This window comes from Choloepus didactylus, chromosome 14 (assembly GCF_015220235.1).
Source record: "Choloepus didactylus isolate mChoDid1 chromosome 14, mChoDid1.pri, whole genome shotgun sequence".
In the NCBI taxonomy this organism is placed as follows: Eukaryota; Metazoa; Chordata; class Mammalia; order Pilosa; family Megalonychidae; genus Choloepus; species Choloepus didactylus.
In genome coordinates this window covers 49600765-49613158 of record NC_051320.1, presented here as the reverse complement: position 1 = coordinate 49613158, position 12394 = coordinate 49600765, and the positions used below count along the sequence as shown (strand labels likewise).

Genomic DNA, 12394 nt, shown 5'->3' with positions numbered 1-12394 from the left:
GATGAAGCGGCATCTCGTGTATTTCTCCATTTTCCTGTTTCCGCCTGGTAAAAGTAAATTAAAACAAAATAAAGGAAGCCCGGAGTTGAACTGTCATTTTTTAAAAGGGGAGAGGGGTCACATGACTGCGAGTAACTGATTCAGCGCGAAGTCGTTGCAACTGGGAGTTTGCTGCAGAGCCGCCCCCTCCCGGCGGGGGCGCTGACGTCACGGAAAAGCCCCGACTGGGGTCCACCGGACTCTATAAACCGCCGGGCTGTGGCGGCTGCGGGCGGCGGGCACCGGAGGGCGGTCACGGCGCGAGCAGCCCACCGCGCTCCGCGGCTCCGGCAGCCCAGCGCGGACGGACGCACGGACGCACCGACGACGACCCGGTTGACCCCCCGCAGTGCCAAGTAAGGGGGGCGCTAAGGGCAGGGCTCTGCCTGCGCCGCAGGAGTTACGGGAGGAGTAAGTGGGCGTTTCCGAGCCCGCGGGACTGCTTCCAGGGTCGAGTTGAGAACAGACCCACAGTTGTCTGCGCTGTGGTTTTCTAGTAGGGGGCAGAGCCTAAGGTGTAAAGGATACTTAGTTCAATTCAGTGGGAGGGTCACTTCCTCCTAGGTGGAGGTCAGACGGCAGCACTCGATACTTGCTGCTTTTGTTGTTTGACCGCAAGTCTGCCAACTAAGGCGCTGCTTTTACGGTTTAAGCACCAGCCCGCTCTCCGATTCAGTGGCCGAGGTGTTGGCGTGTGGAGTGTGGGGGTGTGGGAGTGTATATCACGCTCCCGTGAGTGGCTCTTGCTGATTGTGATGTGAAACTACTTTAAAGTAGCGTGGGAGAGCAGACGTCTATGCAAGGGGTGGGAGTCTTGCAAGGGGGAAAGTTGTAGACAAGTTATTGTGCGTCATTTAGGAGAGCCTTGAGACTTCTGATTTGCTTCAGGTGGAAATCTGAGTTGAATTAAGGAACTCCAAGAGTGGATGTAGCTTAACAGAGTGAAGCACTTTCAATGCAAATTTGATAGGTCTGAACGTGGCCAGGTCATTTCCAAGTGAGAATGGGGAGGCTTGGGTCTGGGATGTTTTAAATGTGATATCTGTGGGCAAGAGGGCAAGAGCTGAGGCATAATCTTCAAACAGAAATTCTGTTTTCCCCAAATAATAGCCTAGTCACACAGCTGGAGAGCGTCAAGGCAACTTTACTAAACATGGAAGTTCCAATAAGTGCCTGTCCAGTTCAGCTGGGGGAGTGATGTCATTGCCACGTGTTCCCCACTAAGGCACAAAAGCCTGTTGGTCCGGGTGCACTTAAGAGCCTTGTTTAGACAAGAGCCGTTAACCTGGCCAGCTGGTCCCCTGCTCCATTAACTTGTTGCTTTTCACGCTATCTCTGGAGGCGGTTGGTTCTTTCTGGCTGCTGCTGTGCAGGCTCTGAGTGGGAATCCCAAGGCTGCTTTGAGGATGGAGGAAGCTGGCAGGCAGTGGATGCTATTAACGGTATTGTTTTCTCTTTGCTAATATAACAGTTTAGGAAGCCTCCATGAGGAGGTGGTTACTAATAGTGTGGGGAGAGTGTGTGTGTGTGTGTGTGCACGCACGCACCAGGTTGAAAGCTTGGCTTGATTGGGGTTTGGGGCTGCTTCATTGGTATTCTTTATGTCAGGGATGTTCACTTCTCACCCCTTCTAATAAAATGTTAGTAATGACTGCCTGTGTTGGAGCCCCCTGAGCTCTTGACTATGCCTACCTAATATTGGCATCTTGGCTGCTTTGCTCCCCAGGACCCAACGATGACTCTGAATAATGTCACCATGCGCCAGGGCACCGTGGCCATGCAGCCGCAGCAGCAGCGCTGGAGCATCCCGGCTGATGGCAGGCATCTGATGGTTCAGAAAGAGCCCCACCAGTACAACCACCGCAACCGTCACTCTGCTGCCCCTGAGGACCCCTGCCGCCGGAGCTGGTCCTCTGACTCCACAGACTCGGTCATCTCCTCTGAATCAGGGAACACCTACTACCGGGTGGTGCTCATTGGGGAGCAGGGGGTGGGCAAGTCCACTCTGGCCAACATCTTTGCAGGCGTGCACGACAGCATGGACAGCGACTGTGAGGTGCTGGGAGGTAGGTGGCTCAGTCCCAGTGGGCTTCTGTCCATCAGCAGTGGTCAGAAAGACTGAGCAGAAAGGGCGAGCGGGTGGGTCATTTGTCTGCAGAATTGGGTACTGAGATTCTTGGCATGGCTGGGTGAGCTGAGTCCCCAGAAGAGCCCTGGCATAAGTCCTCAGGGCAAGAAAATAAAAACGCTTATAGAGAAGGACCAAAATCTGTTGCGTTTGCGCCAGAAAGGGAATTTCTCGTGTTCCAACTTTAAAGGAATTGGGGAAGTCTGATTGAAGAGGGCAGAGCCCGAGAGTCAGGGCTCTGACCTGGACCTTGTCCTCTCCCTCTTCCTGCCTCAGTTCTTCCCCCTGAGGGTTTATTTTGAAAAGTGCTTTGCACCCCTTGGAGGAAGGTGGACTGTGGCCAGGGTGGGAGCTACACGTGACTTAGCCTGAGAGGCACCTTTTTCCAAGAGCTCAAGTATGGTACAGCCTTGTTTCCATGGTTATACCTAAAACCAAACCAATTTGAAAAACTGTTAGGATGGCGCCATCAGCTTCTTTTCTGCCAATATTAGAGTCTTTTGGGGAAATTAAAGGAGGCTAAAATTCGTACTTGAAATAGTACATTTTATTTATATTTGTAGTATAATGATGTAAATACATTGTATAAAGTCTTACTGCTTTTCCAAACAATTTTCCCTGTATAATCTCATTTAAAATATCTGTTTATTTAAGGCTTGCCTATTTCCAAAACTAATTTAAGGTGACATCTCATAAATAGATATATTCCTTAACTCTTTGTAAAGCACAGCACTACATTCTGGGAAGTAACATGTGAATCCGAATAGCCGATGGTGTTCATTCAGTGTCAGAGACTTGCCAGAGACTTGCCATACGTGATCAAGGTAGCCACACGTCCCTATTTGCAGCTGTAGAAATGAAGGAAGAACAGTCCAGTGCTTTCCCAAATTGCATGGTCTGTCCATAGTCTCGTTTGCGACTCACAACTGAATCACACCCTCCTGGAGTAGGAAGATGCCTTAGTGATGACTCATTTCTACCCTCCATTTGGTGCTCACTGCCCACAGTCCTTTGAACTAAACATTTTAATCTTTTTGACTATCTCCAGTGTCAGGGTGTTCACCTCATCATGAGGCAGCTATAAATGATGACTCACTGATGTGACACAGATTTTCTCCTTACTCCTGGGACCTCAGGGACAATAGCTAAACCAAGAATCAAGGAAGAAGTAGGGCCAGTATTGTACAATTGATCCTTTCTTTCTTTGAAAAGGTTGATGGGCAGCTGTTGCTGGGAAAAGGGGAAAGGGAGGAAGGAACTAACATTTAGAATGAGCATATACAATGGCAGAAAAAGCTATTGCTTTTGGTGGTTGTTGTTTTCACAAAATTCCTGTAGTCATATGAGTAAACCGAGTCTCAGAAAGACCAAGTAGCTTATTTAGAACTACCTGTTGGTGAAGCTGGGGTTAGAACTCAGGACTTTGGAATCTTAGTTCAGTGCTTTTCTCATCCTACCATTTGTGAGGCACCTGCTATGTGCCAGCACTCTGCTAAGTACTTCCCACACATGTTTTTTATAATACTTTAAAAAGTTGAACCAGTTTGGTAATAATATCCTTATTTTACAGGTGAAGAAATGGAGACTTACAAAGCCAAGTGACTTTCCCAGGGTGAAAAGCTAGTACATGGTATGGCCAGGATTCAAACCTCGTTGTGTTTGACCTGAAATCCTGTGTTCTTTCACTATACCATGTGGCCCCAGGACCTAGTCCCCCAAATTCTGTTAAGTCATATAGCACATTTGGTTGGGCATGAGCCATGTGCCTGGCTCTGGGCTAGGCTCTCAGGTACACAGGGATGGATAAGGGATAGCCCCTGTTAGAAAGCTGCTAAGTATCAGTGGCTATGATACAGGACAGGGTAAAAGTAATGACTACCTTGAGAAGTGACAGTAAAGGTGCATGGGGATTGAGATAAGGAAGAGATCAACCAGATGTTTTTGTTTTTGTTTTTTTTTAGAGGGAGAAATTGAAAACATTAGTAGATAGTAGATTTTCAAAAATGTTTGTTGATTAGAATGGAATGGTGTCTATCCAGAGGGTGGTATTCTCATAGGCATAGAGAGTTAAGAAGACCAACTCAGACCTGGAATTTGGGAAAGACAGCCTTCTATGCTTGGGAAGCCTCTTCTTTTTTCAGAGATAGATAGATTAGACACACACACACACACACACACACACACACACAGAGAGAGAGAGAGAGAGAGAGAGAGAGAGAGAATCCCTTCCTCAGAGAATCTTTGACAATGAGAAATGTCTCTGGTAACCCATCCAATCTAATGTGTCCTATTTGGGGAACTTAATTTATACCATCTAGGATTATATCCTTTATCTGTAGGTGACTTGGAATTGTTAGTTGGCTTTATGTTTCCAAAGAGGAAGGGTTAGCCTTTCAAAGGCATGCCCCCAAATTGTTCCTTTTCGGCATTAGCCAAAAGAAAACAAAACAAAACAAAACACAATATTCTTATTATTTCTCCTAATAAAGATGAATGTTGTTACAGTTATATTGTAATAATTGTATGACTCTCTGGTACACATTTAATGCCATTCATTCATTCATTCCTAAACAATTACTGCATATTTACCATGGAACTTGGTGAGGTACTATGGGGTATACAGAGATGCATGAGGCTCCTTCTGTAATGATGCTCTAAGTATGCAGTGGAGATCAGATATACACTGACTGTAAATCAAGGGACAATGTGGAGTGGGCTGCAAGTTGGACTATGTGGGTTTGGATGCCAGCTTTGACACTTACTTAGCTGGGCTCCTTAACCTCCTCAAGCTCCCTCATTAGAAAGCAGGGGTAATTTTATGAGGATTAAAGGAGATAAATAACATGTATTAAGCATGCAGTAGAGTGCCTGGCACATAGTAAGGGCAAAATAAACATTAATCAGAGCTAATTCAGAATCTCCCATTTTCTTTCCATGTGTTACCTTTCCAAACTGTCAGTTTCGCTGCTTGTGTTCCCCGTGCACTCTGGTCACTCTCAGCTGGGGTCCTTTGAGATGTGCAGAGGAGACACAAGTCATTGGAGTGCTGAACTTAGAGCAGGTGCTTCTTCCAGGGCTCCCTGGGGCTCCTGGAGGATGAATGCTGAAAGCAGTTGGAGCTTTTTTGGGGAAGGATGCTGGAGGTTCAGAACTTTTCAGGGATGGCAGGAGCCAGTCCCAGTGTATGGGAGACTCCTGTGTGGGTGCCACACACATTGCTTGAGCCAGTCGTGAGCTAGGGAAGCCTCAAGGCACAAGGGGGATCAGGAATCAAATAAGCAAAACAAGCCGAGGTGCACTAGTCCAGGAAAAATGGCTACTGACTGCAGTTGCCTCTCCCTAGAGCCACCATCCACCCCATCAGGATGTCTCTTTAGCTATACAGAGTGTAAACACACACCCCCAGCTTTCACTTCGAGCAGAGCAGAAGTGAGGCCTGCCCCAAATCCAGGTTACCAAAAGCCTCACAAGCCATTAGGCCTCAACCCTTCTCCGTATACCTTAACCCAAGCAAATGTCAAAGAGCTTTTCTAAGAGTTTCATATTCTTTTATCTCTCCTCTCCTCATCTGATCAGTACTTTCAAAAGTGACTAAGAAAAGAAGAGAAACCTAGAGCTCTGGTCACATATAGACCCACCCATGGTTAGCTGAAGGCTGTCAAACATGATGTGTTGTGTGTTTGAAGAATCCTAGGGGCGCAATGCTAGAGGTGATACATAAACCCAGGTGCCAGAATACTCACACAAAGCAGAGTAAAATGTATTAGTTGCAGAGAGAAGCAAAGCAAAACAGAAAGAGCCTGTCAGGAAAATTCCAGAATGGGAAAGCATTTTGGCTTTATTTTCATGGCTGTAATCCTTAATCCACTTTTTCCTCTATGCTTGTTTTGATATCCCTTAAACCAAGTGAAAGTTTGTTTTTTTTCTTAGTTATTGGCTTTTAGTATATTTCCATTTGAGTTGTTTGGGGCTCAAGTGAATTGCTTGACTTGCTTTTGAGTCGTGAGTGGTGGGCTGAGGGCAGAAAATGTGCTTTAGTGAGAGAGTTTCTGAGTGTAGATAGGGGTTTTAGAGAAAATACAAAAACTGTGGTAGTAAGGGGCAGTCAGTCCCCGGGATCTGTGCTGCCTGGTCTCTGCTGATTTGCATATGGCTGTATAAATTTGCATATTGAGGTAATGAGGCCCCTCCCTCTGGATTCATACCCACTTTGAATCCCATTCATGCTCAATCTTGTGGCAGACACGATGGGCATAACAGGTCTTTAATCCAACCAGTGGGAAACAATTACCATTGATTAGAAGAATGACGTTTTAGGAGGTGGAGAAACTGCCAGAAAGAGTCATCTGCTGTTAACTTTCTTCTCATTTGCCCACTTTTTCCTTCCTCTCTCTCTTCTGATTCCAGTTCCTAGATGAAGAAACATTAAAACAGGAGCATTGCTTTTCATAAGCTCCTCACTTTTATAAAACAAGCAATGCCTTGGTTCCCCCAATTAACACTCTTTTCTTTCGAACCAACGTAGCACTTTCAAGCTATGATTTACCTATAGTAGGAAACACAAAGATGGCAAGAACCATCTTCCTTCATCTGAACAAGTGATAACGGCTAATAGGTTTTGAGTTTCTACTCTGTGCTTATGCTTAATATATGTAATTGTCACACAGCTCTAAGGGGTGGCTATTATTATCAGTTCCATTTCACAGATAAAGAAATCGAGGCTCAGAGAGCTTAAGTGATCCAATGCCACATAGTTAATAAGGTTCAAATTCAGGTTTGCTTGTGCTAATAGGCATTATGATATATTTATCATTCATTCATTCACTCATCCATTCATTCAACAAATATTTATTGAACACTTACAGTGTACCAGGCACTGTTCTTGGTGCTGAGGATATAGCAGTGAACAACACGGATGCACATTTCTTCCTTAACACTGGGGATCGGGGGTAGGAGGAACAGAAAATAATAAAATAAGTAAGGTAATTGTATTGCATGTTAGATGGCAACAAGTGCAATGAAGAGAAATAAAGCAGGGGAGGGAGTAGAAATATTGGGGGCAGAGGTGTTACACTTTTAAATAGAAGATCAAAGAACACCTCACCCAGAAGGAGGTTAGGGAACAAGCCTTGTGGATATCTGAGGGAAGAGATTCCAAGTAAAAGGAACAGCAAGAAAAATGACTTTAAAAAAAAAATCATTATAAAAATCATGATTTTCAAATGTTGAAATTCAAAACAGGAAATCTCATTGTGAAAATGGAGAGAGTGGGGATGGGCACAATTGTATGGTGTAGATTGGAATCCCTCTTGCAAAAATTCCAGTTCTCCTCCACACCCCACACTGATTTTTCTGGGCTTTGGCCCATTGTACTGCATTCACCCTTCACCCACACTCAGTCTGGGCTCAAGTGCAGGGAGCAAAGTTTCCATTACCAAGTAGAGCTGGAGGCTGTGCTTCTGCTGTACTCAGATGGAAAAACAAGCCCCACTTTTTTTAAATTTTTTTAAAGGAGAACATCCATCAAAGCAGGGATTATCTCAAGATTTTTTTCTTGTACTTCTCCAAAGAGGAGAAATGTGTCTGAGCTGAAAGCTTCTTAAGTTATCAGTGACTGATCGGTAATCAGCTCACTGAACGGCATCATGAAGAGATGAATTTCCACGTGAGGCTTATGGAAACACAGCCAATAGTCTTACTGGATAGCTAATGTTTTCTCACAGCAGCATTCATTGAATGAGTGAAAAGCTCTTTAAATGAGTTTATCCTCATAAATGATTTTCTTATATAAAATGTCCAGGAATGATGAAATGAATGCCTTTCACTTCAGGTGGTTTGTGATACAGTCAGAAGATATAGGTGTGCTGCTTGGTAAGTACTGAAGGAATATATGTAGAATGTTGTTGAAGGTAATAAAAAATGGTAATTGAACTTTGTGAATATCTGTGTATTTACAGAATTAATTGCATATTTGTAAGCTTATTGTCTAGCATAATGTTCTTCATGATCCTCATGTAAAAGTACATATTTGCCTGACACCATTATCGCTGTTCTTTCTTTTCTAGAAGATACATATGAGCGAACCCTGATTGTTGATGGAGAAAGTGCGACAATTATACTCCTGGACATATGGGAAAATAAGGTATGCAGAGCCCATAGCTCTCTGTGAATTGTTCAGGCTTCCCTTCCAATAGGCTCTTGATGGGAGGGTGACCTTGTCTTATAGAGCTGTAGTTCCAGAAGAGGTGGGTGCATTTTCTTGATTAAAAGCATACACTTCTGAAGAATGAGGCTGTTTGAAGGAACAGGTCATTCACAGATGAGTTCTGAATAACAAACAAGTTGCAGTGAGTTACCCTTAGTTCTATTCCCTATTTGTTTTAGGGAAGGTGTAATCAAGTATGGTCTGTTTTTTTAAACTACATAAAACCATCTTATATAAAGTCAACATTATCAGTATTCTTCAGTATTTGCTTTTTAAAGATTTGGGGCTTTTGAACATACATACTAGACTTTCTGTTTATTGAAAACCCTCCCAGTCTCATAAAAGAACTCTTAGTTTCATCACTTAGGAAGGGCAAAAGGGGGTTTGGGGGAAGTCAGAAAAGGCTCATTTTTGGTAGTTAGGATAGATAGGAGTTGGAAATATTATTTGGCAGAATAGTTGTGTAATTTATCAACTGAAGCTGTAAGCAAAATTAGAAAGTAAAATCTTAGAAGTACTAATTAGGCTATCAATTTTTACGGCCATCAGACATCTAGTAAGCATGGAAGACAGCTGCATTTTGGGGAGCCTGGAGCTGTTTTCTTCCTTTCTCTTACCAGCAAGGGTGCTTTAGGGTAAACATACTATTTTTTTAACAAAAGCATGTCTCATCTACCAGGCCAGCCTGAGCTCTTAGAAAATCTTCTCATTTCTTTAGGGAGAGAATGAATGGCTCCAAGACCACTGCATGCAAGTCGGGGATGCGTACCTGATTGTCTATTCCATCACTGACCGAGCGAGCTTTGAGAAGGCGTCTGAGCTGCGAATCCAGCTGCGCAGGGCCCGGCAGACAGAGGACATTCCTATAATCTTGGTTGGCAACAAAAGTGACCTGGTGCGGTGTCGAGAAGTGTCTGTATCAGGTAAGAGTGATGCCAGTGCCACAGAAACAGTCTCTGGGTCACAAGCTTTTCCTTCCCAAAGGTGCTAGTCTCTTCCTCTTTCCTGAGGCTGGAACCAGGGACTCATTAAAATACTACATGTGCTTTATGGACCACTCCCTTTCCTGAGGGTCCTCTCCATGCTGGTTGCTGCTCCCTGTCCATCTGGTCTACCTGCAGGATCTAGTTCCCCCACTTCCAAGGGGTTCTCTGGAATTCCTTTAGGGGAGATATTATGAGCCAAGCTTTATTGGCAGCACCCCGAACCTCTTCTCCTTGTCCTTTTTATTCTCCAGGGAGATCTCAAAAGTCAGGGTAGTGCGAGTAACATCTTCATGCAACAAAGATGGGGATTTCTGATTTAATGGATATGTGAGAAAGTTTCACTTGGAAATAAGAATTATACTCTGGCTGCCTATGGTCTGTGTGGACCCAAGAAACAACCCCACCCCTTTCCTAAATTCCAATTAAGACTTCAGTCTGAATAGTGTCACATACACTTTTTCAAACTTAGTTTATGGATAATTCATGATTGCTGAATAAACACCCATGTTCTTTTATGGCCCTTGAGATTTTATTGGCCTAGTATAGGTTTGGTCTTGATACAATCATAAAAAATAAGATACTATATTTCTGGGAGCTATTTAGGAGGAAAAAAACAATAAAGAGCTAAATGTACACAGCTAGTTTGGGAATACCTTCCTATTAGGAAATGACTGTGTATAGTAATCATTTTCTTCCAAAAAAAAACTTGAACACATGGTCTTCCAATGAGATGAAATATTTGGAATTGAGACTGTTCCAGAAAAGCCTGTTTGAATAGTTTGCTGTAATTCTATTATAGCTTTGTACAATCCTCAAATTTTTTTCAAAATATCTCATAAAACCTTCTGTTTTTTAGGAGGGAAAATCCAAGTAGTAGAATTCTAAAGTTCAGAAAATTGAATCAGGAAGTAGAGTTAAGAATATGGGCTTGAGAGTAAAGCAGGTCTGGACTCAAATCTGCCACTTGCAGGCTGTGTGAACTTCCTCAAGTGTTTAGTAAACTCTCCTCAGTTTCTTCCTCTATCTTATAGGGATAATAATATTTTTCAAGATTGTTTTAAGCATTAAAAAATGTTTAGAAAGCACCTAACCCAGTTCCTGGCATATAGCAGGTCTGTTATAATTAAGGCTTTGTTTTTCACTGTTATAATTAATGCCACTATGTTTGATGCAGTTGGGTTTCCACAGATTCTTTGGTGACACTCTTTGCTTCTATTTATGCCCTGGAAGGACATGTGGCTTCCAGTATCCATTGCAAATATGAATGGCTTAGGACCTAGAGGACAATTTTAAACCAGGAATTGTCCAGCTTGGCTGCATGCTCTGGGGGATAACACTTTTCAGCCTCTCTGACTTTCTGCTCCCCTCCTTTCCTTACCAGAAGGGAGAGCATGTGCTGTGGTGTTCGACTGCAAGTTCATTGAGACCTCCGCGGCTGTCCAGCACAACGTCAAAGAGCTGTTTGAGGGCATTGTGCGGCAGGTGCGCCTTCGACGGGACAGCAAGGAGAAGAATGAGCGGCGTCTGGCCTACCAGAAAAGAAGGGAGAGCATCCCCAGGAAAGCCAGGCGTTTCTGGGGCAAGATTGTGGCCAAAAACAACAAAAATATGGCCTTCAAGCTCAAGTCCAAATCCTGCCATGACCTCTCTGTGCTCTAGGCACCCAGAGTCACCCAGATGTTCCCCCAGACATCGCTGAAGGCCATCGGACCAATAATCTATATTAGATTGGATACTTAAGTGCTGTTAGTTGTGGCTTCCCCCATTGCAGCTGGGAATTAACGAGTTAGCCTCATGGGCAACATAATGCATGGGAAATGAGCGATCTTTGTAGAGTCTGTATTTATTCACAGGAAAAGCCTTGCCCTTGCTACTAGAACACCCAACACTCAATAGAGGATGTCTTTGGTGTTCACATGTGTTTTCTCTCTCCTTTGGACGGTAGAAAATTGAAGCCTACAAGAGAATGCCTAGAATGAGAACTTTTCGTTATTAAAATTTTGCCTAGTGTTTTGATATGTGATTTTGAGCCCAGTGGGTCATAACCAAATACAGGAAAGCCATGGAAGGGCTTATTCAAAGGAGAGAGGACTTTCTATGTTCCTTATATTCCCTGGAGCTAGAATCATAGACCTGGATTCATCATGATCATGACTATTATTGCTCCACAAAGCTGTGAAAAGAAATGATGGACCTTGCTGGAAACTAAAGCTTAGCAAACAGTTTTTGTTCAATACTCACAGTTAAGAATTCAGAGATTTGTAGAATTGGGAACTGATATATTTACAATTTATGGGTTCAAAAATTATATCTCACTTATATGTGGCTTACGTCTTTTTTTTATTTAGGGGAAAATTATTTTAATCAAATTTTACTTAAACCACCTTTTATGTTTCTTTATTTTTGAAATCATAGAGCCAACACAATCATATTTAAAAAATCCAGATAATGCCAAATTTTAAAAATAGAATAAATGGTCTGAAGTTTTATAAACTACATAACATAAATTCTTCCAGTACTTTGGGTTGACCCTTGTACACCACAGCTCTGCTCTATTTATTATTATTTTGCAAAATAATAACCATTTTAACATTTGATAAAGTATATTTATGAACATATTTTTTAACAGGAAAAATGTCCGTTTTATTACCATTTTCTATCTTTTTCAGAATATGCAAGTTTTTACCTATATGTCTTGTAATAACAGAAATAAAATTTGGAAAATAAAAGTCATTCTTAAATGTTATTCCTCCCCAAAACAAGATGATTATGATTATTTTTATATAGCTTTTGAGCAATCACATTCTAAAGAGACATATCTATTAATTTCTTCTTTTCATTAGCAGTGGTCCAGTCATTATCTGTTTTAAAGAATATCCCCTACATCTGATCCTTTGGAACTGTGAGTTACAGTAATGCAAAGTTATTTTTGGCTGATACAGTTGGGAAGTATTGGGGATTATCTAAATGAATTGTAGTAAAAGATTGATCTCTTATATTGGTCAGGCAAATTCCTAATGGAACAGATGGGCCTAG

At 42.7% G+C, this 12394-nt stretch overlaps 1 protein-coding gene across 3 annotated transcripts; it reads left to right on the top strand.

Annotated features, from left to right (window-relative positions):
* The first annotated feature begins 266 nt into the window (after positions 1-266).
* On the top strand, positions 267-12048 carry GEM (GTP binding protein overexpressed in skeletal muscle). 3 transcript variants are annotated; one of them, XM_037803308.1, is made up of 5 exons: positions 267-395; positions 1766-2105; positions 8233-8309; positions 9091-9295; positions 10740-12048. In XM_037803308.1, the coding sequence occupies exons 2-5, from the start codon at positions 1775-1777 to the stop codon at positions 11015-11017; spliced, it is 891 nt and encodes a 296-aa protein (XP_037659236.1). In that variant the 5' UTR covers positions 267-395; positions 1766-1774; the 3' UTR covers positions 11018-12048. The 3 variants fall into 3 exon arrangements, with proteins under 3 accessions (XP_037659236.1, XP_037659237.1, XP_037659235.1); XM_037803309.1 differs by lacking the exon at positions 267-395 and adding an exon at positions 412-450; XM_037803307.1 differs by lacking the exon at positions 267-395 and adding an exon at positions 487-1481.
* Positions 12049-12394: the final 346 nt, after the last annotated feature.